This window comes from Cottoperca gobio, chromosome 18 (assembly GCF_900634415.1).
Source record: "Cottoperca gobio chromosome 18, fCotGob3.1, whole genome shotgun sequence".
Classification (NCBI taxonomy): Eukaryota; Metazoa; Chordata; class Actinopteri; order Perciformes; family Bovichtidae; genus Cottoperca; species Cottoperca gobio.
In genome coordinates, this window is record NC_041372.1 from 8,027,772 (window position 1) to 8,053,110 (window position 25,339).

The 25,339-nt window shown below is 39.0% G+C and overlaps 1 protein-coding gene across 2 annotated transcripts in view; it reads right to left on the reverse strand.

Annotated features, from left to right (window-relative positions):
- Positions 1 to 532: 532 nt before the first annotated feature.
- Positions 533 to 25,339, reverse strand: part of mllt3 (MLLT3 super elongation complex subunit) — a 43,704-nt gene continuing 18,897 nt past the window's right edge. The window contains exons 3-14 of one of the 2 annotated variants that reach the window (XM_029454455.1): positions 24,236 to 24,318; positions 22,747 to 22,890; positions 21,288 to 21,326; positions 20,084 to 20,212; positions 17,069 to 17,641; positions 9,627 to 9,696; positions 8,565 to 8,618; positions 7,198 to 7,336; positions 6,142 to 6,238; positions 5,946 to 6,014; positions 4,811 to 4,882; positions 533 to 2,492 (exon numbers count right to left, since the gene is read on the reverse strand). In XM_029454455.1, the coding sequence (XP_029310315.1) occupies positions 2,361 to 2,492; positions 4,811 to 4,882; positions 5,946 to 6,014; positions 6,142 to 6,238; positions 7,198 to 7,336; positions 8,565 to 8,618; positions 9,627 to 9,696; positions 17,069 to 17,641; positions 20,084 to 20,212; positions 21,288 to 21,326; positions 22,747 to 22,890; positions 24,236 to 24,318 (1,601 nt within the window). In that variant the 3' untranslated portion in view covers positions 533 to 2,360. The remainder of the gene's footprint in view (positions 2,493 to 4,810; positions 4,883 to 5,945; positions 6,015 to 6,141; positions 6,239 to 7,197; positions 7,337 to 8,564; positions 8,619 to 9,626; positions 9,697 to 17,068; positions 17,642 to 20,083; positions 20,213 to 21,287; positions 21,327 to 22,746; positions 22,891 to 24,235; positions 24,319 to 25,339) is intronic. The other variant, XM_029454456.1, reaches the window with a different exon arrangement.

Below are 25,339 nucleotides of genomic sequence, written 5' to 3' on the forward strand. Positions count from 1 at the left end.
GGGTTATGATAAAATTGTACTCACCAATGCATAGCTGTAACCAGATTTGTCAGAAAACTGATGCTGTGAGTCCTAGTCCCTCCAAGCAGCCTTCCTGCTGCTGTATAGCGACCCTAACCTTAACCCACTAACAAAGTAGTGGAGTTGTGATACATCCAGTCTAAATCTGAATCAAAAGCTACAAGCATAGATTTTTTTAAATTGTAGAATAACTCCCCTAAGTTGCTAAACAACTACAAAGACACCGGGTAAATAACCTCAAATGTCTTCAGGTATGGATGTGCACCAATCTTATTGCAGATATTTCAGAACTGGACAGCGTTGCTAAAAATAGGTTCAATGAACAAAACAAAACACAAGCAGTCAGAAGACCAGACAGGTTATAAACAAAGCCCCAGGTTAGACAAACTTATAACATATTTTTGGGTTTGAAAAACTGAGTTTGTGCACCACGATAAAATATATACAGCCACTGAAAAAAAAGAAAGAAAAAGAAAAGAAAAGCAGAATAAAAGAAAAGCTCATCCACAAGTGACTTAATAAACCATCTGTACATCATACAGAATATTTATTGTATGTCCTCAAAATACACAAGAAACCATAAGACAGAACACAGGGTAAGAAAACCCTTTAAAAAGGTCATTTGGAAAAGTCTGTTTACCATCCTGAACTTTAGTTTATCAGACTGGCAAAGAAAGTGTCCTCCGTTACATATCAAACAAAAGGCATTCTCCTTGGAAAATTAATGCCGAGCTTTGATTTAATAACTCAAACATCCACGAAATAAATAAAAGATATTTTTTTTTCTCTTACACCCGTAACAGTACCTGTCAGCCAAAATTCCCATTGGCTTTCTCTTTTGTTAAATCTACCCAAAATATTTCACACATTTCAGAAATGCAGAACACTGGAGCCGACTCTCGTTTCTGTCCTCATAAAGGGAGTTTGTTCTTCCTTTCCTCTTACAGGGCTTGGTCTGTTCTACAAATCCATTTCCCCAGATGGCAAAGAGTTAATGATTTCCCTTCAATCATATTCTGTAGACAAACATTAGTAGTATCCTAAACCAGCTGGTTCTATTAACTATGCTTTTGGCATGTTCCATTGGCCCTGTAGCAGAAAATGAGCCAACACAACAAAGCTTTCTTTACGTTGCAGCTGATGAGCAGGTCGGCAGCACATTATTCCTAGATTTGGTAAAAAAAATTATTTTTGATTCCATCATGAGAACTTCCACCTTAAGTGATTTGTGCTCAGCTCACTCCAGCAGTCACTCAAGTCTTACTTTATACAGTGTCAAAATATGGGGGGAAAAACTGCCAAATGATGTGGTGCTGTGCTCCAATCCTCACAGCTGGAAAGCCAATCAATCACACAATGTCATGTAAAGTTTTTGTGAATGGGGAATACTGATGTACGCATTAGTCTAATGAGTTTGCAAGCCGTGTTAAAAATAAATTCAATAATAGAAATAAATCTTTTAACAAGAGCTTTTGTGGGGATTTAAAGCCACCATATTTAGGTTGTTGATGTCATAATAATCCCTATAAAAGGTTTTTGCATAAAAAATAGAATTCTACACATAAAGGCCAAAAAGTAGTCGCCAAGAATTGAACTGAAGGCTTTGAAAATGGACAATTATTTTTGGTTTGTATTCTTCTCACAAGTTTTACGAGTTCTTCTGCAAGGCTGTTCTTTTATGGATTGTAATATAAATTGATCAGCGTCACCTTCACCTTGTGGCAGTTTTTTGTTCCCATTATAATTATTCAATATGACATTCAATTTCAATTCAAGTCAGCGACAAATCAAGTGTCCTCAGTAATGCCTGTTGTGAAGTGCTTCAACAAAGTCTCATTCTGCTGTTTTTTTTTTCCTTTTTGCAATTTCATACACACACACACACACACACACACACACACACACACACACACACACACACACACACACACACACACACGCATTTCAATAAATAAGACTTACAATGTTGTAAGGCAATGTTGACCATGCATTTGTCACAATGAACAACACATCAAGGAACATACATGGTAACAATATGCACATTCGTTAAGAGCAACAAGGTCACCACTTCCCACTTATTTTGTTTTTAGAAATCAAGTGAAATTTTCAAGGCTTTCTGGGTGATCTCCTGATCCACAGGGCTCATCCCCACAACACCTGGCTCTGGTATCTGGGACCGCCTCTACAGAGAGCCCAGTCCAACCAGCAGGCTGGACACACAGCAACTGGATCCAGCCACGGTGGGGCTTTTTGCATTGCATCCAAAGTTGGAGTTTATTCGAGAAGAAAATCTAAAGTCTACGTGGAGACAGAGATCCAGCAGCCAGCTGCTCAGAGCCTCAGGACAGTCCGGAGGTTTCCAGGTAACTCTGGAGTTTTCTTACTGTACTTCTGTCCAAGGAGCAAAGGTCGAAGTCAAAAGTAGTGTTTGTGATGTGGAAGTGTCCGGTCTCCTCAATGAGGTTGACAATCTGGAAAACAGAGAGTACAATGGGTAACTATTTCTATTCACACGTGTAATCAGTGCGCTGAAAAGTCGAGTGTCTGCCCAAACTAAGAGTGTTACTAGAGACAGGTTATGGTTCATTAAATATGAAACCAAAGGGAGAACATTTCAGGAACTAAAACAACAGTACACACCTCTTTCACTGCAATAAATAACAATTTATTCAGTCATGTACTGAACTTTACATAAGCATGGGCATAACATAAGCAGAAAGTGCCCATGTGAAGGCAGTGGTAGGACTTTACATGAAACTAGCACAGGAAATCTCAACCATGCTATCTAAGTTTATCTTCAAAAAAAAAAGGCAAGCTCTGACTAAACATGTTGAATGTGAGCACAACCAAGTCAAGACAACAATGTTTTACTGGAGTGACTGAGCCATGTAGATCAGCAAAAAGAGAAGAAGAGGGTCCCACCCACATTCGATCTGGATAGATGTAAAGTGTTTTACAGTTTGTGCGAAAGCTTGTATTGTAATGCAGCATAATGAAAATGTGACCTTTCCTGTGGACATACAAGCTAAAGAAAACACTGCTGGAACACCATCCCATAGATCTTGGTGAAGGTTTAGTTCTCAAAAATATGGGACAATCTCAGTCTAGATCTCAGTCAGACACTCAGACCTTCCCTCTTCGGAGTCCACTTTTGGTGGAAATTTGGCCCGTTTGCTCATTTTCTTTGCTGTTTAGGATTTGTTACAACTGGAAACAACTAGCAAACTTATGCCGTGCTCCTCTGTCTAAAGACCAACCATCTGCATTACAGTGCTCTTTGTGATACAATATGTGGTCCCCACCAGTGTGCAGGAGAGGCTGCGATTAATCATTTCCATCTCTTGCAGCAGGAAGTGGAGCCACTTGGTGAACTCATCTAGATTGGCTTGATTACTGTGCAAGTTAAAGCTGTGCACCGTGTGGTGCCGTTTTGAATGCGATTTTGTCTTTTCTCAGAGTCAGACATCTTGTTAGGAGAGCGAGGCAGAACTTGGCAGCCACTGCTCGGGAGATCCACCATTACAGTCATACGATAGGCCTCGAGAATATAAGTAAGAAACACGCAATCTCTTAGGTGGAGAGAGGTTAACCAAATAATTCATTGCTTCCAGATGAAGCCGCAGATTACAGAGGATCTCAGATCTCAGCTCCTCTTCTAATCAAACGCAACAATATGGCTGACTAATAGCACTAGCACATAGGGCTATTAAACTGTGGGAAGCAACCTAATACATTGTATTCTTTTTTTATCTGGAGCTTGGCAGTTCAGTCTAACATTTTCATAGAAAACAATAAAGCAGAAATGTAAGTGATACTATCAAAGTCCAAACCTCACTACATCAAATGTTTTCAACAAATGTGTTCACCTATTTATAGAAAATCAGACCAAAAAAGAAGACTCTAATGGGACCCGACATAAATCTCAAATGTAAAAAATTAATTGTGGGTCCTGTGATTTAGCTAGTGCTAACTAGAAGGATGGAGTCACCGACAAAATTGAAAAGGAAAACAATGCAGGTCGTGAACTGAACAGTCCTGTTCTTAGCTGAGCTGGTGTCTTAGCAGAACTCTGTTAAAAATAACAAGGAAAACAGGAACACACCTCTAATTACCGACCAAAGGTACCAATAAAATTAGATTCACCATCTTTTCTGAATCTGTCCAAGCATCTCCTGTAATTCGGCAAACACATAATCCACGTGTTTAAGTATTACTTTAATTCTAGCCAGGTATTCACCCCTCTTCTCACCAGACAACACCGTGTTTCTCATTAAAGTGAAATGGAGAGAAAGAAGAAGCAGTGCGTGAGACACCACTTCTACACAACGCACTTTCTACAGATACTGTGGCGTCTTCCTGATTTTAGCAGCTTTTCACAGAACTTAATTTGAATTTATTATTGTTTTTGAGGGGTTTTTGTTCTGTAAACCAGCGGGAGCTGGGATTAAGAAAACTCTACTCTGTACCTCCTCATCTCTGCTGCAAGCAAACTGCCAACGGTTTGGCTGGATATTCAAGTTGCATTGTGGGTAATGTCAGGCGCCAAGTTTTGACAAGAAAAAAAAAAAAAGACTCTTGCTCTGCGATAAAAAATAATTAAAAAGATCCATTGGGAGTTCCGATAATAAGTGTAATACGACATGCTGGAAAGTTGTATCTGAATTAGATGAGGCAGGCTAGCTGAAAAATGTGCACCACAGAGGAAATGACAATAATCACCAAGTAACAACTGACTGAGTGTTACACACTGATGATACATTACAGTTCATCATCAGGCACACATACAAACCTGTTGCAGTATATGACCTTCTCTTAGTGTCATCAGTCTTTTGTGAAGTTCCACCAGCTCATCCAGGTAAGCCTGGGAAACACACAGCAACATGTTGTTAGATCTATGGCTTTCATTTGCAATTTGTACACAGTAACCTGGTGTAAGTGATAGCATAATGTGCCTATAATGCGTATAAACATACGCTCAACCCACATCTCACCCATTCACACTAGACTCGTCCTAAGCTGCTGCGGGCCATACAAGACACATTTTTGCAACGGCTAGGTATAGTTGGAATTCATAACGTCTTACATTCTGAAATATAAATGATCTATTGAAATGAACAAATGAAAAGTTCGCCTATAAATACAATTTATTATTATTATTATTATTATTAATAACTACAAAACCCCTTTTTTCATTTAACAAAAGAAGCCAACGTTTTTAAATATTAAATGTTATCGAAACACAAGCAGTTACACAGCAACATTGCCCCAATAATACAGTTTAAAGTTGGAAACATTTTGATTTAAATTAGAATACAAAAAAAGTAAATAGAATTATGCATCTACCCAGACAATGGAGCCAATGTTTGATACTGATTGTTACACATTTTGGTTGATACCAACCCCTAAACATACATCATACTATAGAATTAGTCCACATCTTGAAAGATTGCTGCAATACTTACACTGGTTATTTACCTACACTGTCCAAGCGGTGTTTTCTAAAGGATTTATTTTTCCATTTCCTCCTTATATTCCCCCTTAAGTAGCTTTAAGATAGTTCGGGCTCATCATTGAAGCTATACGATGTTTACTCATGTGTGCTACGTATATTCAAAGCGAAGACTTTGGTATCTTTGAAACTCCAATTGAACACAGCATGAGAAGTTGCTGCAGAAATCAAATCATATAAACTAATAATAATTCTACAATAACTAAAGTTACCCATGAAGTATTTATATAGGGGGTCAAAGCCAAGCAGTGTCAGAGCCAAGTTATACTCTGGTCAGGAGCAAGGACTGTGAAGTCAGGCTGGATGAAACATGTAATATACTGAGCCAGACTCTCATATGTTTCTGCAATATTTCCCAATCTATTTTAGGTGGGCTGATGTATACTAAAAAACAACACAAAAAAGTCTTGTGTACCTTGTCACAATCTATGATTTTGTTCTTGTCCTGCTTGCTCTGCTTGGTGGGACTCTTCACTTCCAGTATCTGACAGAGGACAGAGTAAATACATCCAGTCAGTCACTCTGGTTGAAGCTACATACATTAACACCTGGGTTTCCTTGTTTTACATTCAATTACAATAACATAAAAACATAATATAATATCATCATACCTGGTTATTAGTAGTCTTTAGTAAGGGCGGGGCTTCATTGCGGGATGGTGGCGAGGGTGAGGAGCTGTCACTCTCACTGCCATCACTCAAACTGACCCTGGAGAGACAAAGAACAGTTTGGTCTCCACCAACTCCTGAGGAAAACATCTGGCTCTTTAGCTGCTAAATGCTCCACTATGTTCACCAGCTAGTCTCTGACTGTGTCTGACTGCTGTTCAGTGCTCAGCAGGTAGTGTACGGTGGGTTTCTCAGAGCTTTTTCACTGAGCGGAGTTTGTAAAAACCAAAACAATGAGCTAAAAGGGGGCCACAAAGATCTGTAGAGCTGATGTGATAATTATTTGTGGGTTCATCACTTCAAGTGACACTGTTCATATTACACATGGTCACTTTATCCATCTTGAATATAGAAGTATTGATTAGTGCAGCTTAAAGTTACAATCTCAAAGATCTTTGTTTCGTTCTCTTTGGCGGCACCTCTGGCCATGGATGGTAATGGCAGGTGTGTTGGATCTCACTTCCCAGAGATTCTTCCTGTGAATGTCGCCACAGACACCCAGTTTGTAATACTGAAAATGCAAGGGCTCTCATCATTGGACCATAGGCTCAATCACCATTGCAAAAATCCTGAGAATTTGAATTGATAGATACTGTGCCCCGGTGTAAACAGTATGGTAGTTTATATCGTTATATCAGTCTGTAAACTGGACTGCTGCACAATGTGGTGATCAAAGTTCACCATTCTGCTTGTGAGAACAAGCTAAAATTGACTCCATTTAGAGGTTCTACGGAAAATCACAACCCTGCTCCCTAACACAGCATTCCCACAATTCCTACTTTTCAAGGACTTTCCAGGCTCAATTCTTCTCCCTCAAATTCCCAAATTTAGGATATCAAGGACCTGTGGGACCGTGCTAACAACTCGCACAGCTGCAATGGTGTAGTCCTTCACTTTCTGTATCCCGTTAGTATCTGCTGCCTGAGTCTATGATTACGGTTTCATATGTGTGTCGCAGAGGTCCATCACCAAGCTGGCCTGTTGTGACCATTTACTGACCTGCGTTGGTGGTGTGTGAGATGTGTGTGTGCTGGTCGCTCCATGTCAGAGTCCATGTCATTGTCGTCGTCGTCCTCTGAATCTTCATCGTTGTCATCGGAGTGCAGATCCTGCATGACTGACTGCAACGGGCCCAGCACTGTGTGAGTGTGACAGAGAATACGACAATGTTGGAATTTAGATATTATTTTTATTTTATCATGCTGTGAAGTGGAGGGATTGTGGGAAGGTCCTGTCGAGCCTGTAGCTGCAGAACTGCTTGGGGTTTGATCGCAGTAGGTTCCAGGGACCTTTACTTTGAAGAATAAGGCTGTTATTTCCTTACTTCAACAAATCCCACAAAAAGACCAAAACCAACACTGTGTTGTTCTCGTCTCTCTGACTCTCCCACCCTGTCACTGCCAATTTTACAAGTTTTAGTTTTTGGATTAACCGTTATTTAGTTGATACATTTTTTAAATATTTAAAATAAGTGCACTGCAGACAAAGTGCAGATCTACTTAAGCAAACGAAGACAATGCAGACAATACTGATGTTAAATAAATGTTCCTATAGGTCCAGCATTTTTATGTCTTTTTTGGCCATCATCCGCCCAGCTTTAAGTATCGGCATCGGCCACTAAAAAACCCATATCAGTCGACCACGTGTAAAAATTCCATAATAATCTTTCAGCATATTGTAATTCAAGTGGTCTGAGAGAAAACTACACTGAACCCAGTCTTGGCTCTGTTTTCTCGCTTCAGAAAATTTAACCCGCGACGGGAGGCTTTGGCCAATCACAGGTCATTTCAGAGAGCTGGCGATCCTATTGGCTGTTCTACATTCATTCATTCATTTCTGTGTCGAGCCAAATATTTGGTCCATCCCACAAGGGATTACAAGACACCACTAGTTTTCCTTTTCCAGAAAACTGCCGACTCTGTGGTACCACTTGAATCCCAATATGCTGATAAATAAACTGCCTAGCCCAGCTTTAATACACATTTGGTGCAGTAGTGAGTATATTCCTGGCATCAAGACTGTGTATGTGGGATGAAGTCAAAAATAAACTAGTGTGTGTGTGTGTGTGTGTGTTCATGGTAATATGTCGGCCAGTGCCAGTAGTTTTTGGACAACACTGGAGGTAGTCACCTCAAAGATAATTAGTGTGTCCCACATCATAGAGTGAAAGGAGACATATGTACGCATGTTGTTGGATCAGCAGTGATGGGTGCTCTGAAGTGTGGTATCGTAGTCATGATAGAATACTAACCCCCCCCCAACATGACTGCAGGGAGATGCATGAGTTTTCATGTATATACACAAGCTGGAAAAATATTCTCCATGCAGATTTGACAAAAGATGTGGAGCCTCACAGGAAATGTTACCTGTGTGGGTGGTGGCAGGAATAGCCACCCTTTTCCTGATGATGAAGTCCACCACTGCATCCAGAGAAAATTACAAACACAAGCAGAGGTCACCCTCAAGAGATGAAGCCCCCCAAAAAATGCAAAGAAATGTCCCATATTTAGGAACAAACAATACATTCTAGCCTGGCGCTCTCAGACTATTGTCAGTCCTAAATGACTTCTAGAGCTTTTCTTTAATTGTATGGGACATAATTCACTCTTTATTTTCAACAGCTCAGATCTAGAGGTTGCAATGGCTACAGATTCCGAAGGGGAACAGTCAAACATGTTTATAATCAGGATAATAATATCAATGCTTAACTTTAATTTCAATTTTAAATAAGTGATTTTGATAAGTTGGTTACACTGGAAAATACTTCCAACCCCATCTGGTGATTCATGTAGCTCATATAACCAAATAATATGGCCACAAATACAAGTTAGAATTTGATAAAAGGTAATTCTTTTTACTTTAAATATATATTTAAAAAACAGCCTACACTGTAATATTCACCTTTTCTCGTAAAAAATGACCCTGGTATTGTGGCTTCTTCTCAAAATGACATCTTTATCAAAATATTATGACCCAATTCTGGAAAAGTCTTTATTTAGTTTCCCCAAAAGTGGCCCCAATATTCTGTCGCAAGATCTCAGTAATGAAATTGGTCAGTAAAATGTTATCAGGGCAAATCGGTTCCTGTTCTCTGGAAATAATTCAGACTTTTCGTTCAGATCATAACTTTCGCTCTTGACAAAACCTGGAGAACAGTCCCTCAATTGAATGAAATTTAAGTATGCGTTCAAATAAACACACTTCTGCACTTAAAAATCTATTTATGTCCCATTAGGAACCGAGAGAGGAGGTTTTCCATACTCATATCTTATCTTAATTAAAGATTATTTTATCTTAGATAAATGTGATGTTTGCCTAGAATCAATGCCTGCACAGTTTAAATTCTGTGTCAAACACTGAGCCTCTTCCATTTAGTTCTGACTGAAAAAGACTATCAACTGAAACTTATGTATGTTTCAGATAATTACCTTGTCGTTTGTGGTGTGTTGGAGCAAAGCCGGAACTGGAGCTGGAACTGGCTGGACTGGGCTGTTCGGACTGGGAGAAGGAAGAAGAAACAAACTGTGAGAAATAAGATATGCATCAAGCAGACTGAAGTTTGATCGATGCAGTTTTTGGCAAACACCATCTTATATTTGTGCAGATGTTTGCCATGTTGACATTTGACCACTTTCATGCTACACTATATTAAGTGTAATAGCACATGCTGTGTTGTCTTTCATCTGCAAGTCTTTGTGAGTGACGCGTGGAGAGAAAAAGAAAATACTTGGAGAATCTCCGGTCCTGCTTTATATTTGGATGATGAAATCAAAGATCATTTCGATCGATATTCAATTTAAAATCTAAATTCAGACACCTCAAGTGAAAATGGTTCACAGCTTGTTTTGTTTCTTTTCTATGATTTCCTTTGGAGCACAAAATAAAGACACGTCAGCAGCCGGTGAGCCAATGGCTGTAGACTTTGAGGTGAGTTTAAGTGCTGCTTTTAACAAGTCGTGAGGTGGCACAGTAGTCCGTCTCTGTCAGCAATAATCATTTTGAAGTCATCTTGGTGCGTCAGAGCCCTAAGCCAACGTCCAACCAACAAATTCACAATGCTCTATATGGTCTATTTTTGCTCTCCTCCTGGCTTCATCTGAAAAGAGGCAGATCATTTTTACTACTCGAGCCTCAGGTCTACATCTAGCATCGTAAATCACTGAGTCTAATGATGTGCCACACACATGCTGCTCACTACATTTAGTGTGGAATGCCGACGTTTAGCATCATTTATGTGACTGCACCCATAACCACAATTTGTGGGTGGTGCAGGGATGCGCACCACCAGAGATCCCTCGGAAATCATTTCTGCTCTGGCTTGTTGTCTCTCTGAACACAAGAATTGCTGGTTGCATTCTGACTCCATTTAAGAAATTGTTAGTTGTTACAAATAGCATATATAAATTATTTAATGTTGTGATATATTGTCAGTCACCGCCAACCCATAAGCCAAGTCTGCTCTCTGCACTGGTCCCAGGTGTGCACAGGTGTGAGAACAGGCAGAGCTCCAAGCGCTCCTCAGATTCTTTTCTCCTCATTCCTGAGATTTGCAATTCTGACATCGTTAGTTCACTGCTGAGTCGCACAAACTGCCAGAAGGCTTTGTTAGAAGACACTTGCAGACAAGTCAAGAACATATCTGTTCCAATATGGTTCATTGCCCTCGGAAATATCAAAAATATTTTGATAACATTCTTTCTTGTGTGAACGTCACAACATATGACATGGACTAGCAACATCAGAGGACGATCATGCCTCAGAATATACTTCCTGGGCACCTGACTTTGGCCTCATGAGTAAAACAAAGTGGAAAATACACAGCCCAATATTGTAGCATGTTATCTATCCACACTATACACACTGTACTTTTTGTTCACCCCTTCAGGGTATAAAGAGGGACTTGTGATGTTAAAGGACAAGGAGAGGGAAAAAAAAAAAAAAAAGAATTAATTCCATTTTGCACAATTGCAAATTTAAAGTAGCCATTAGACTTAATCATAATTAATCAAGCTTCCTCTTTAATGAAATTCAAATAGGTCCAACTCCTGACTACCCGACTCCCAGAGGAGTTTAAGACGGGTCTACGGAGATGAAATGTTTTACATAGCGTGTCTTTTAAAAAGGCTCAGGCTATTAAGAAATGCAAATAAATTCAACAAATATATTCATGGTTTCTGATGAGTTTACCAAATAAAGATGAATTCATTTTAAATAATTAAAGTTAAATACTAGATAGCATTAAATGCAATACCTTTTTTTATGGTCATACCTGTCAAAGTGACCAGTAGGGAAAAAAGGCCTAAAATTATTTAATAAGTACATGAAATTTAAATCACTGTTTTTGTCAGCTGTTTATTAAAAGTTCATCTGGACCCTGATAAGTGGCAGAAAATGTATGGATGAATCAATCAATTGTAAATTAAATTAAAGTTCATTTAAGAATTTTCTAAAATAGACACTAGCTACTGTAGCTAGCAGTAGTGACAGTGTTTGCTACAGTTCTGATGGTGCCGACTGTAACTCCATAAAAAAAGGCTTAAACTGCCCCCAGCAGTACAATCCAGTCACACCAGTCTCTCTTTCAGTTTATAGGTGTACAACGCCTCCTGTCAGCCCCCAATCCGATGAGTTATAACTAATGCTACCATCTGCAGCAGGCAAGAAACATTTTCAAAATGGGCTTTATAATACTTTCTTAGAACTTTTTTGAGGGAAGTGAATTCAATACTTTTTGGGACTTTTCAAGAATTACCAATAACATGACCCATGTCCATGTATACTATACTCACTATAGTGAGGCCAACTTGCTTCATGGTACTGCACTCTGATCACATACACACTTTGTCTTTATAGGTCCTGCATTCATCCTCATATATGCACACATTTTCTTTAACAACATCAGCAAGTCTCTCAACCGGATTAGCCACAATACAAGAAAAGTGTGTTCCAACAGTGGGAACAAAAACAGAAAACACACTATGGGTGTGACATCATCATTTATCATATGTTGTATTAAAAAGGAAAAGGTATATATATATATATATATATATATATATATAAAAGGTTTACTCCTTTAGTTAATTGCACACACTAAAGCAATGAAAGCAGTTGACAGTGGAGTAACATTTTCATTCTTCAAAAAAACACATTCTTGTTCAATCACAATATAGGAAGAAATGTATGGATGTTTGGAAACTCACTTAACGCAGGAGATAAAATAAACTTAAAAGTGAGCAGTTGTGTAGCCTGTCCTACACTGGCCAGCTCTGATCACTTTGATACAAAGTCAATTGTTGCCCTCTGTCCGCTTCAAACAGAGCTTTTAGATGTGTGGACAGCTCATACATTTCAACAAGGATGCAGTGTCAGTGGTCAGGGGGAGCAGACTTGTGTGCAGATGAAATGGACTCAGAAAGTCATCTTTTTATTTGTTGTTGAGCTCAGAAGACCTTTGAAATTGAATGCCATTCCCTGCTCTGTCCCCCATCTTTAAGCCTTGTGGTTTGGGATAACAGGAGCGTCTACACATTGGCCACAGTTGTGTAGTACATGGAGGTAAATTAATGAACTTATCAAGAGCAGCATTTCTGTATTTGCTTTGGTTTTCTGTGCGTTTCTTTATGCCGTGAATGTGTTGTCAAATTGGTGAATGCGTTTCTTAAGTTGGCTGTGTTTCATTTAATCGCAGTCTTTTCCAAATTGCTGCGTGTTTTTCATTTTACTCAACGGCAAGTTTTCTAAAGTTGCAGTGTGTTGAGCTTTCTAAGGTTAGCCTTAACCATCAATCCAACAAATGAATAAATCGCATTGATGCAAAAATCATACACAAACAATAATCACACTAAAACAGTCGTGCTCATTGGTTTGCCATCAAACCAATACAATTACACTGCAGTAGGTAAACACAACATCCGTGACAGGTTGTGCTATTTTATCTGCTATTTTTAAGTTGTCTCACTGATTTCTTGCCACTACAGGGACGACTTCCTGGGACTTAATTTGGGCGCAGCTCAGGAGGTGATGCTTAATGCAAGTTTCAGGTACTTTCAGAGACTGTCGAATGTGATGAGTCAAGCACATGTCATGTCACATAACAAAAACGATTACAACAAATACAACCGTAACCTATTGTTACTGCATCTGTATCAACCATGGCAGCTTATCCTTAATAAGAAGGAACAACAATGAAGTACAGCTGCAACAATTAGTTGATCAACAGAAAATAATCAACTATTTTGAAATGTATTATTTGTTGAGAGTAATGTTTTTAAGACAAAATGTCAAAATTCTCTGATTTCACTTTCTCGATTCTTTTGAACTGGACATACAGTTACAAAAACACATAATGTTGATAAAATCTATGTTAGTGAAAGTACTCTCCCTCTTAATCTTAATAACCACTCATATCTCATTTCCTCCCTTAGGTTCCAGGGTATTGAGCAGATAACTCTTCGTAGAGGTGGTGATGTTGACCAGATTAGGAACATTGCAACCACTGGGTGTTAATGAGGATTTGGACAAGTATTAGGCTATTAATTAACTATAATATATTATATATGCTCTGTTTTTGACGATGGCTGAAGCCTGATGTTTACATAGCATCTGTTTGTATTACTGTATGTATGTTTATTTTGAATATTTGATGTGCTTATTGTTTCTTGGCTGTCTCTATAGACACTGTAGTCCATCATACCCAGGACTTTCCCTTGATGTTTAGCCACTCAAGTTTAGATGATTCAGTGTTCTGCTTTAAGGCTAATCAACTGATGTTCCTTGAACCTTTTGTACTGCTGCATTCACTTGGTACGAGGGATTTCATTTTTGGTTTATTTTGTTTTTGACACCCATTAACCCCATAACGTTTAATCTAAAAAATAAATAAATAAACTTTAAGTCGACGTGAAATACATACTTTGCTTTTACTCCAGTGCTCAATTGACACTTTTTAGAAGCCATCTCAAACAATGGCTTAAGGAGAAGCAGAAGTGTGATGACTTTTATCTTGACATGATGCACAAGTATTTGTAGTCAGTTATTTTATTTACTGATACTCTTACTAAATAGTGTGATCGGTGGAGGGAGCTGATCAGATGATGCATTGAAGACCGTAAATTAACCTATACACTGACATCGTAACCGATCAGCAACAGTGTTGCCTTTTTAAAAATTGTGTGTATTTGAAACGTCCTAGTTTTTAAAATGTTGCTGAACTGCAAAGAAGATGCCAAAGGTTTACATGCTCCTAAAAGTTCAGGATAAGGGAAGCCCCATATTACCTGCTGTTAAGTTCTTGTAGTGGAGAACTACAAGAGATGTTACAGGTACCAGGTACTGTGGTATAAACGCTCTCCAAAAATCTCTGCCAGCACACATTTATATGTTCTCATAGTGGTATAATGTTTGTGATGTAACGTGATGTGTGGATATAAAATGTGTTTAAAATGCAATTGCTGTTAGTGTACAAACCCATATTTATAAAAAAAAAAAAAAAAAAAAAAAGCAGGCCGCAAACCAGAGCTGCCCAAGAAAACAAAGTGGCAAGAAGCGACATCCAGAAGAAACATGAGAGAAAAAGAGAGACGTGAAGATAAAAGGCAGAGCGACTTCAATGGCTGTCACCTCCTGACAACAAACAACACACAGCTGGTCTGTTGGTTTATGGGACAGCTTCTTCAGAGTGCCATAAATCTTACCACCACTCCTTTTAGGGGTTTTGTCTTTACTCAAAGCCACCCTCTTCAAAGACAATAAATAGTCTTTAGTCAGTTTGTTGACATCAATCTGGCTTCTTCTCTTAACTCTTGGCACAGTTAGGATGGCCAAAAAGAAATGCCAGCAAACAACACTAAACTGACCGAAACCATTTGGTTTGCTTGTCTGATTCAGCAGGGGCTGTCCAAACAAAACTGTTTTAATGTGAATTAAGAAGCCTTTCAGTGTGACACTGTCGATTCATTCAACTGTTTTACACTGAGATATCGAGGTGTACAACACAAATGTATCAACTCATTTTAACTCTTGCTGCAGTTATTAACTTATTCATGGTTTTCTCAAATCTTTGCTAGTTGTAATATCTTGCAACAGGGATACTGGGATTTTCAAACCAGACCTTTTCAGGTTGTTTCCTTTGATGTGTAAAATTGGTGGAGTTCCCCTTTAACTAAAGGTCATATAACCTAAACTTTATTTTTTTTATTTGATCTATTCATTTATCTTTTAAAATGTTTAATGTCTATGTTATAGCTGAACTTAATTTCTCTCAAAATGAATACCAGTCTTAATAACTGTTTAGTAGAGGCTTAAAATAAATAAATAAAACAGTTTGATAGTTACTTTCCAAAGGCTCTATCAAACTTATCAACCAAAATATTGCAAACAATATTAATCAGTCGTCCTTGAATTACCATGCATGTTACAAACATAATTTAAGCTATCTACAACACACTTCTCTGTGATGATGTGAATTTAAATAAACAAGGGCTTAGGTTTACACAAACTTGTGCAGGTGACAAATCACTCAGCCTGTGCCCACATCCAGTGTTCGAAAAACAAGGTTCTCATGCTAACACGCCAGCCTGCTTTCCCTTCATGTCATCACCTACTCTACATTTCCTCCTCTCTGCTGTTCCTGGCCTGGTGCTCAGAGGAAAACACTGAGATCAAACAAGTGGTCACATGAGAAATGAGAGCGGCGCTCTGTGTAGGCCTGGCGCTCGGCCACCCGAGTTGCTAGCCTGGGGAGAATCAAACACCTGGCATTTGTCACCCCACATCCCTTTTACAACCAACTCGACCCCCAGTCTCTGTATGGGAAAACTTAAAAGGCATTTGCATACAGCGCAGACAAAAACACAGGTTCTGCTAGTGCTAAGTAATAACTCCTCTAGCTAAACAAGCTGCCCCTACAGAGAAAGATACATAAAGACCCACGCTTTATACAAGCTTTAGAGAATAGAAATAAAAATACCACGGCATAAAAGAAAACTGCTCAAAGCACAGGGATTTAGACCTTTCTTCCACAAACGCTCAACCCTTTTTCTTCTTTCAAAAGCTAAAAAGATTAAAGGGGAACTCTATGCTATTCACTGCCGCGTCTCCCCTTTCTCCTCAGGTGTTGTAAAACCATAAATCTTTCTTGTCTACTATTTGGCTTTAAAACAGCCCTTCTTTATGGGGAGGTTCTCCACCAAATGTGCGTGGACCAGGCAACCCAGTCAAATGTCAGCCTATTCATGAAAGGAGCCACTGTAGCCATGAAGCTTTTCTACTCCTGCTCCTGATGGAGGTACAGAGGAATACTTTAAGTTTGTAAGTAAGCATCATACATCCATATTCAATTACCTTCAATACAAAAACACTTTAAGTGTACAAAAGCATCCATTTGCTGGTAATAGGGAAACAAAACTGCATCATGTAAATATCTTACTCCAGTTTTGTGCACTTCCTGTTCGGCCACCCAGATGAATGCAGCTGAAGTAGTTAATGGTGCCCACCCCTTCTTCCAATTCCCCTGCCCAGCCCCCTGGAGTCCACCAGACCACCATTAAAGAAGATTCTCTGTTTGACATTTGATTTTATAGCCCTTCTTTGCTGAGGAAAGACTGACCACCAACAAATCCTCCCCTTTAAAGCCTAGGAAGATTTGGATACCTTGAAAGTCAAAATCAGTGAGTCCAATGTGCTAGACTTGTACAAGGGTCAGACAGCTGCTTCTTAAACCTCCATGATGATAAAAGGGACATGGGACCTTGCTGAAAGTTTACACAACAATTAAATCAGCTGCTTTACTAAGCTAAGGTACGAGAGACCAATAACTCTTATTCTCTTGGTTGCGATGACATTTAAAAGTCCAAAAATACGTTTAACTTACATCTGATTTGGTGGACTGGTCCTCCATATCAGACTCATTGGGGTCCACCTGGAATGGTGGAAGTGTCAACACCTTCCTGCGCTCTGCCTCATCAACTTCTGGTCGCAGTTTATTCGCTCGCATCTGGGATCTATCCTTCAAGAGTTTCTTATCCAAATGTTGAGCGTGTGACCCTGACGTATGCTTCCCTGATGGATCCACAAATCCCTTTTTACGTTTTTTGGTCACGTGATCGTCGCCGTCAGGGGTGGACAGACGCTTGTTTAGCCCTGACTCGTGGGTCATCCCCTCAGTCCGATGCTCCTTGGACAAAGACTTCGGTTCCTTGAAGCCCATTTTAGGATTTATATCTCTAAGTGGCTGGTTCTCTTTGGGTTTCCTGGAAGGTTCTTTGGGGACTTTGCTGGGTTCCCAGCCAGAGTCTCTGAAGGCACTTTTGGGCTCTTTCAAGTCTTTTGGAGGCTTGTCTTTGTGGTCCTTGGAGGGTTTGTGGAGTTTGGAGAAGCTGATGTTGTTGGTGCTGGCTGTTGTAGCGGTGGTGAGAAGGGTGGTGCTACTTCCTTTGGAGTCATCCTGTGGATCAAAGCCAACAAATGAGAAAGATCCTACATTGTATGAACACATCCTAAAGAACAAAAGACTGAACATTATAAATAGGTTTAGATTTATTGGGTAGGCTTGATGATCATGATCAAGTCATGATGTACAAACTGTCTGATGGCAAGTCAGGTCATGTATTAAAATAACACACACAATTCTAACCAATATTTAGGCTGTTAGAGCTGAAATACACAGAATCATCTAAGCTACAGAAGAATAAACTTCAGCTCAAAGGATTATGGAGCAGGGTAGAGGGAAATCCCACTTTAGGTCAGTGGGCAAACATAATAGGGCAAGCACATAATTAGCCACTGAGAAATACTGTTGTCTGAGGATGGTGTGAGCTTGTTTTGCTGTGATAATAACCGATATAAGTGAAGTACCACTGAAAATAACTCAATAACCCAAAATATTAAAAACGGGCACATTTGTGACTTTCAATTATCACATTTTCCAAGCAGCATTCAAACCTTGCTTTGCAGCAGGAAAAAAAAGCTCCTGTGATTATGTTGTCCTCTTGCAGTTTATATTGTGATGACTGCAATTTAGACTACATGTAACATGTAGTACTTCTAAAATGCAACAAAGTGAGCAAAAAAAACAGGCAGCTAGGTCAAATAGAGATTAATCCTCTGCCTTTTACACACGAGAAAACATGCATGCCACCCTGCAGTTTGGCATTACCATCTATGAAAAGAGGTCTATTCTTAAAAGAAAATCAAAAGGGTCTTCTTAGTCCCTATCTATGGGCTTAAAGAGCAAACTCAGGACTTCTTTTGAACAGTGCTGTTCAGTGGGGTGAGAGGTCTTTTCAACAGCCACACATGCGCAACCTTAAAAGTGGAGCGAAGGGCAATGTGGAGAAAGGAGGAAATGCATTCCTTTTAACGACGGGGGCCATTTGTCTCTGGGTCTCACCTCCAGTCCCCTTGTCAATATTTCATCAATGCAGTAAACCCATTAAAGCAGTCTAGACGACGGGGTGTGTTACAACTATGCCCAACCACCTCTAAAACCTTTCATTTTGTCTATCTCCTGGTGACCCTGGGACCTCAGGATGTAAAGCTGCCGACTCATTCTAAACTCCCGCATGTTTCTCCACTGCAGTGAACCTTCTTCCCTCTGAGGGCAGCCCAACATAAAACTGGTTTAGTGCTCTGGAGGGGACACACAGTGCCTCTACTGCCATCAACATTGACGAGATCACTAAAGTGACACTTTTTAACAAACCTTTCAGCACCGTGACATTGGCAGGTTAGCAGGTGAACCAAGTTCATGTAAATCACTGAAGGGCCTATAATAATAATAATAATAATAATAATAATAATAATAATAATACTGTCAGAGTGAAACACCATAATTACAAACGGTTATTGAATAACTTTTTACTTTATAGTATCTAGTAAGTATTGATACTGACTATTTGAAAACAGTTTAAATACTCATTGTTGGTAGTATTGACACAAGGCTTTCTGCTCTCCCGACAGCGAGTTAGAACAGACACCATGCTATTTATCTTTTAATATAAAATAAAGATTTTATGCACACAACTTAAGTATTTAGTACCTTTTGCTGTTATAGTTATGATTTATTACAAATATATTTAATGTGTTCTAATAACAATGCAATTATTCTCCACATGTGATGGAGAAGAGAAATAGAGGGGGATGGAGAGAGAGAGAGAGAGAGAGAGAGAGAGAGAGAGAGAGAGAGAGACGGAGAGAGAGAGAGAGAGAGAGAGAGAGAGAGAGAGAGACGGAGAGAGAGAGAGAGAGAGAGAGAGAGAGAGAGAGAGAGAGAGAGAGAGAGAGAGAGAGAGAGAGAGAGAGTGTATGTGACCTCCTGCTCCACAAGTAATTTATCACACACACTGTGTTTAGACTGGAAACTGTTTCCATGTGAAATGGGCCTCTCCTAACCTGGCTCTTAAATGACACTATTTATAGGGACTAAAAATAACACATAATAGAAACATCATGCCAGGTTATTGACATACATGATTTCATGCTTCACAAGATAATGTCTCAAATCTCACATGAAGCTTCTAGGCTCATCATTAATGATTCTCTCTTTTAAATTCTCTTTACTATTTTTGTACAGCTTGTACAGTTTCTAAGCATAAATAGTTTAAAAAAGGCATTGGAGCAAAATAGATTCACAGCATGTCCCTGTGCGGAGTCAGTCAGTGCTTATGGCTGAGCAGTAGCCAAGATATAGTTTGCTAAAGCCAAAGTTGGATGTCTTTGAAATCCTTGAGTTTAAATATCTTGGAGGTCTTTGAGTCGGCCAAATATGTGGGGGATTAGGACGTGGATATTTAGAAGAAGTCAAATATTTCAGAGCTGGTTGTGGCTGAAAGCGGAGATGAGGAGAAGGTTGACTTGCTCGAGGAAAGTACCTGGACACAACACTGACCTTTGACCCGTGGAAGCTTTTGCTCTTCTTTTGGTCAGAGAAGGTGGATGTCAGCGAGCTGTTAGGAAGTGTAGGCAGCTTCAGATGCTGGCCAAACAGGGAAGTGGAGCCCTCCTGCATTACCATCACCTGCCAGAGGAACGGCAACAAACCAACATAATCAGAGGATTCTTTGCTTTGAAACATTTTTTCATCGGGGTACAGTTATAAAGCTGATGGGATTCCTAGTCTGCTATTGGTATATTGAGAGGCTGCAGCAAAGACAGTTGATTTTATATTCTGAAACTGAACTTAACTTTTTATAACAAGAATGGCTTAAAGTGCTGCTAGTACATGAAACAACATCACCTGCATATAAAGTTATTTTGCGGGGTTACTGGGTTTAACTGCCTCTGCCACTCAATTATTTGGGCTAAAAGGTACAAATAATAAAGAATAGAAAGATTGCCTGATTTTGTTACAAAATAAACACTTTTTTTATGCTTGATTGTGAGATATTGAAAATTGTATTTCTCTGGTTTAAAGTAGAAGATTTCAAACGATATCCAACATTTGGTCACACAGGCTAGCTGTTTTCTCCAGCTGTGTAATCAACACACAGACATGGGTCTAGTATTGATCTTCCCATCTCACTCTTTGAGAGAAAGTGAATAAAGTCAATACTATATTTAAAAAACATGTATGCTGTTGAAACTGCAGTGTATGCAGGTGCTTTTAAAGAAACTCATGTTTTTGGAACACATTTGTTAAATAGTATTGAGACCTCACTCATCACACAAAGTATAACCAATGTTTAAAAAGTACAGTAACTCAAGGTTATTTCAAATAGTCCAGTATGAAGTAAAATAAGTGTTTTTATTGGACTCAAGAAAGACTTAAGAGCGATAATTAGAGCACTGACATATTTAATGCCACAGCAGGCATTTTAACATCTAAAGCTGCCTGTTTTGGATGGAATATCTTGCAGTCATTAGAGGGCCAGAACGCTCTCCAGAACATGCAAGTCAAGACAACACAGCTGCTTCAGTGTGTCTATATTGGAGTGCTGAGGCACATGACGGTAAATCTCCCTGCCAGGATAAAAGTACTGGTATTATCACAGGAAAAGCATTTGAAGCCACTTTATAGAGTTGCCCAATGACATTGGTTATTATTAGACAAGCCCGTTTCATCCATGACCCCCAAAGCATGTTGGAAATCTTACTTTTGGGTCTTCTGAACTTCGTTTGTTAGGATCCCGTTGCTGTTAAAGAGAGGGACAACAAAAGAGATGGATAACCATCATTTACAAAATACAACTCATTAAAATCATGAAATGTTAAAAACTGTGGAACAAGGTGTGGTTAAGTAACTCTGAATGGAATGAAATTGTACAAAGTAATATGCTAAGATCTTTCAGTGGTGAGACCCAACTCCTGACAAAAGAAAATGTGAGTTTTGATATGGTCTATGTCAGCAATAGAGCCCTTTTTGAGGCTTAGAAGGGGGTGATAGAGCAGAGTAAATAGAGAGCACTTAGCTCCAGTCATAAAACCTCCACTACAGGGGTTCTCTGGCAGGGGGCCAACAGAATGAGTGAACCAAACACTGAGGAAGCAACTGTCCTGAGCCCATTCTTAGGATTGTATCAGGGCATATTATAACGGATCGTATTAGGCTAAGATAAAGTCTGATCCTTTCTTTACTGTACTCTGCTGTGTTTCAGTGCACTGCTCTCCTTTACCACAGCTAACATTTACACTGCGATCCTTTCGTAGTGAAAATTAGAGTTCATAAGCTCCTGCTCAACAAAGTCACGATTGTTTGCTGTCCTGGCTCCATAATTGTGGAGCGTCCTCCCCATTTACTTCAGAACAGCAGAAACTTTACAAATCTTCTGTCGCAGACAGAACTTATTTGTTCAGACTGCATCTTTACTAATAAAAACAAACAATCTCTTATTGATTCTAAAAGTTTGCTGAAGTTGTTTTTGGGTTGTATTCACATGGTTGAATGCACTTATTGTAAGTCACTTTGGATAAAAGCGTCAGGGAAATTAACATAATGTAAATGGCACCAAGGTTGGCAAAACACACAGGTTCATGAAACTATGATGGTAAGAAAGAGGTTATCTTATCCTTTCTTATTGGCCAAGAGCAGTGTGTACAACACTCAGCTAGTAGCTTCTCATTTTTATCCAGCACAGTCCATTCAATTTTACCGGTTAAAATGACAAATGTCACAGGCGGCGCCAGGTCATATCAGTTGTCAGTAATATATTAATTCTGTGAGTAACTTGATCAGGCCAAATTAAAGCATGGCTGTTGTTGGGTTTGTGTGCTCAAGTCCTCTTGAACCAGGAACTTCAATATTTGGATCAAGTACCTTGGTCACATAAAAGGTGGGTCAACTTTAGAGGCGGCAGCTGTTATAAGAATTTGTCAGATATATATTTAAATCAACATTTAGGTAAATATATGCATCGGATTAGACTTGGTTTGTGCAAATGTGAAAATTAAAAGGACTAGGTTTTGGATGAAAAAAAAACATGATCAGGACATCTCTATCTGCAACTAAAGCTAAAGTTATAACATTTTCCCTGGGAAAAAAAAGGAGGGCTGCAGTAGAAGTTGCTGTATTGCATTAAAATCACTCAAGCCCCGGCCTCCCACTCGCATTCCTACCCCTCCGGCTTTCAGTAGCTTTTTACGAAACTCCTCTGTTGGGTTGTTGAAGGTGAGCTTCTCGCAGCGTAGATGATTGACAGGTGGGTGGCCGTCCAGGTGCAGGAACAGGTCGTAATCAAAGCGAACTTTCTTCGGTTCTTCCTGAGAAGTGGTCATCCACCCAGAGAGGAAATAGAGGAGAACGGTCACAATCAGTTCATCAGGACTTAACCAACATTATATTATTTTATCAACAGCACTACTCTCCATCACTTGAAGACTGCATTTAAATCTAAATGACAAAGTTGTTGTTGACAGACCCCTAGTAACTTCTGGTTCTCCAGAATGATAGAAATTGGTGAGTCGACAAAACTCAAGTGGATGAGCGCTCAAAGTTTAACAATGACTAGACATTTTCAAGCCACCTCATTGAGAGGAAACTGTCAAAAGCAAATGTCAATGCAAAATACCGACAGGCAGATGTTCATGATTTCTCAAAATATGCACATTTACTGCTAGGAAATCTATTACAAGTTTGCCAGTTGCCAGCACACTGTGCATGAAGACCAGTTTATGGACCAACTAAGGCATTTCTTTTTTTTATGACAGTTTATAATAATTTTTTTAACAATATTGTTTCTGGAAAATCTAAATAATCTTAAAATAAGCATACAGGACTTTCTGTTTTCAGCTAATCCAGCCAATAAAAATATCTGGCAAATCAAGTTGCTAAATCTCACCGTTTCAAACATCAAACCGAAATACAATATTGGCATACAATAGCTACAATAACTGCTTATTGATTTGAAACTTTGCCAACAACCCCCAGAAATATTAGCTTTCATGGTATAAACAATATGGCAAAGTCTCTGACAATTGACAAATGGATATCATCTCACAGAATATATCACCTTTCTCAAGTCAATTGTCACTTCCAGCCATCTCACATTTGTTCAACTTAAAATGACAGTAAAATATGGCGTCAAAGGCAACAACGATGACTGAAACACCAGAATTAATAACGCCAAAGAAGAATACAAAATCCAAATTCTAAATAATCCAAAGCAAACCAGGAGTAGTTATTGAATGAATGATACTATTCAGATAGAATGACTATTCTAAATCAAAGACTTCTTCAGTCTCACAATGAAGAACTACTAAAATATACAGAATCTTTAAATGGATGTAGAATATTTAAATTTCCAAAAACTCCAGTATAGGGGCAGTGACTGTTGGTTGCATTTCATTCTTCCTCTCTCTCCTCATTTCCGTTCACCTCTCTTCTATTCACTATAACAAAAATAAAAAGCAGAAATTCCCCCAAAACTCTACAAAAACAGATTATGGGTATAAGGTCTACAGATGTCTCAGTCTATAAATAAACCCAAAAGCAAAAACCTAATCATTGAAAAGTCAGACGCCAAAAAACAAAAACCAAGCAGATTAAAAGCGATTGTTGATGATGTAAAATGTACAGTTGCCTGGTGAGTGCAAATGTTAAATGTACCTTATTTTTGAAGTAAACTTCAATAGGCAAGATGAAGCCTGCGTATCCAGACTCCTCCACTTTGTACGGGGGATCCTTGATAACTGAAAGGAAAGAGAAATTTGCCATTAAAGAAGGGCCATCGACCTTCGACACAAGCTGACAGGGAAACAGGGAGACAAGTTTAAATTCATTTAGTTCTATAAATGCAAAGCGGTGGCTTCCATTCAATCACTGCTGAGTGTACAGCAGCGGTCTGTGTGTGCTGGTGGTTGCTGGGAGAAAAGGTGCTCACATGAACACATCCATTAATATAATTAGAACATTTTCTCACTATTCTTGACTAAAAAATCAGGTGTATATAAATATATAAAGCCTTTGCTTCTGAAAGTCACTTAATGAACTGAGTCACTTAACATGCATCTCTATTCTTGTGAGATCTCATTAACTCCCATTTTCATTGCTGATATCAATACAAAAACTGTGGCTTGAATCGGGGCAGGGCCTTTAAAGCTTATGAATCCACCCAGCTTGTGTAGACTCACTCCCCCCCCCCCCCCTGCTCAACCTCATGGGCCTTTAAAGACAAACAAAGTCTACAAGAGCTCAGGTGTTCTTCCCTGGAGGTGTGTGTTTGTCAGCCTCTCTCCCTGTGGACTGCAGAAAAGTACCAATTAAGTCCATGTATGTGGAGACGTGAGTGTGTTTACTGGAAGAGAGGGGAACAAACAAAAGCTTTATCTTTAGATAAGGCCACTCTGATGCCAAGCACAAATGGAGGATATTGCAGATGTGACAACTTCTTTTCAGTAAAAAACAACAACAATGGAACAATGGCATTGCACCTTGAAAATATACTCCATCACCATCAGTCATTACTATTGTACTACTGTATCCAGAATCTGTATCCGCAGTGATAATACTAAATCCACACCACATAAAATAACTCAGTTAAATAATGAAAAAAGAAAATTAGGTCTGCAACTAATAAACATTTTTTTTTCTAAAAATCTGGTCGATTCTTTAGTCAATTGACTAAAAGAGAAAAGAGTAATAATTTCAGCACTAATGGCAATACACAACTATTGTTGATAGAGAAGAAGTATTGAAACTACTGCTTTAACT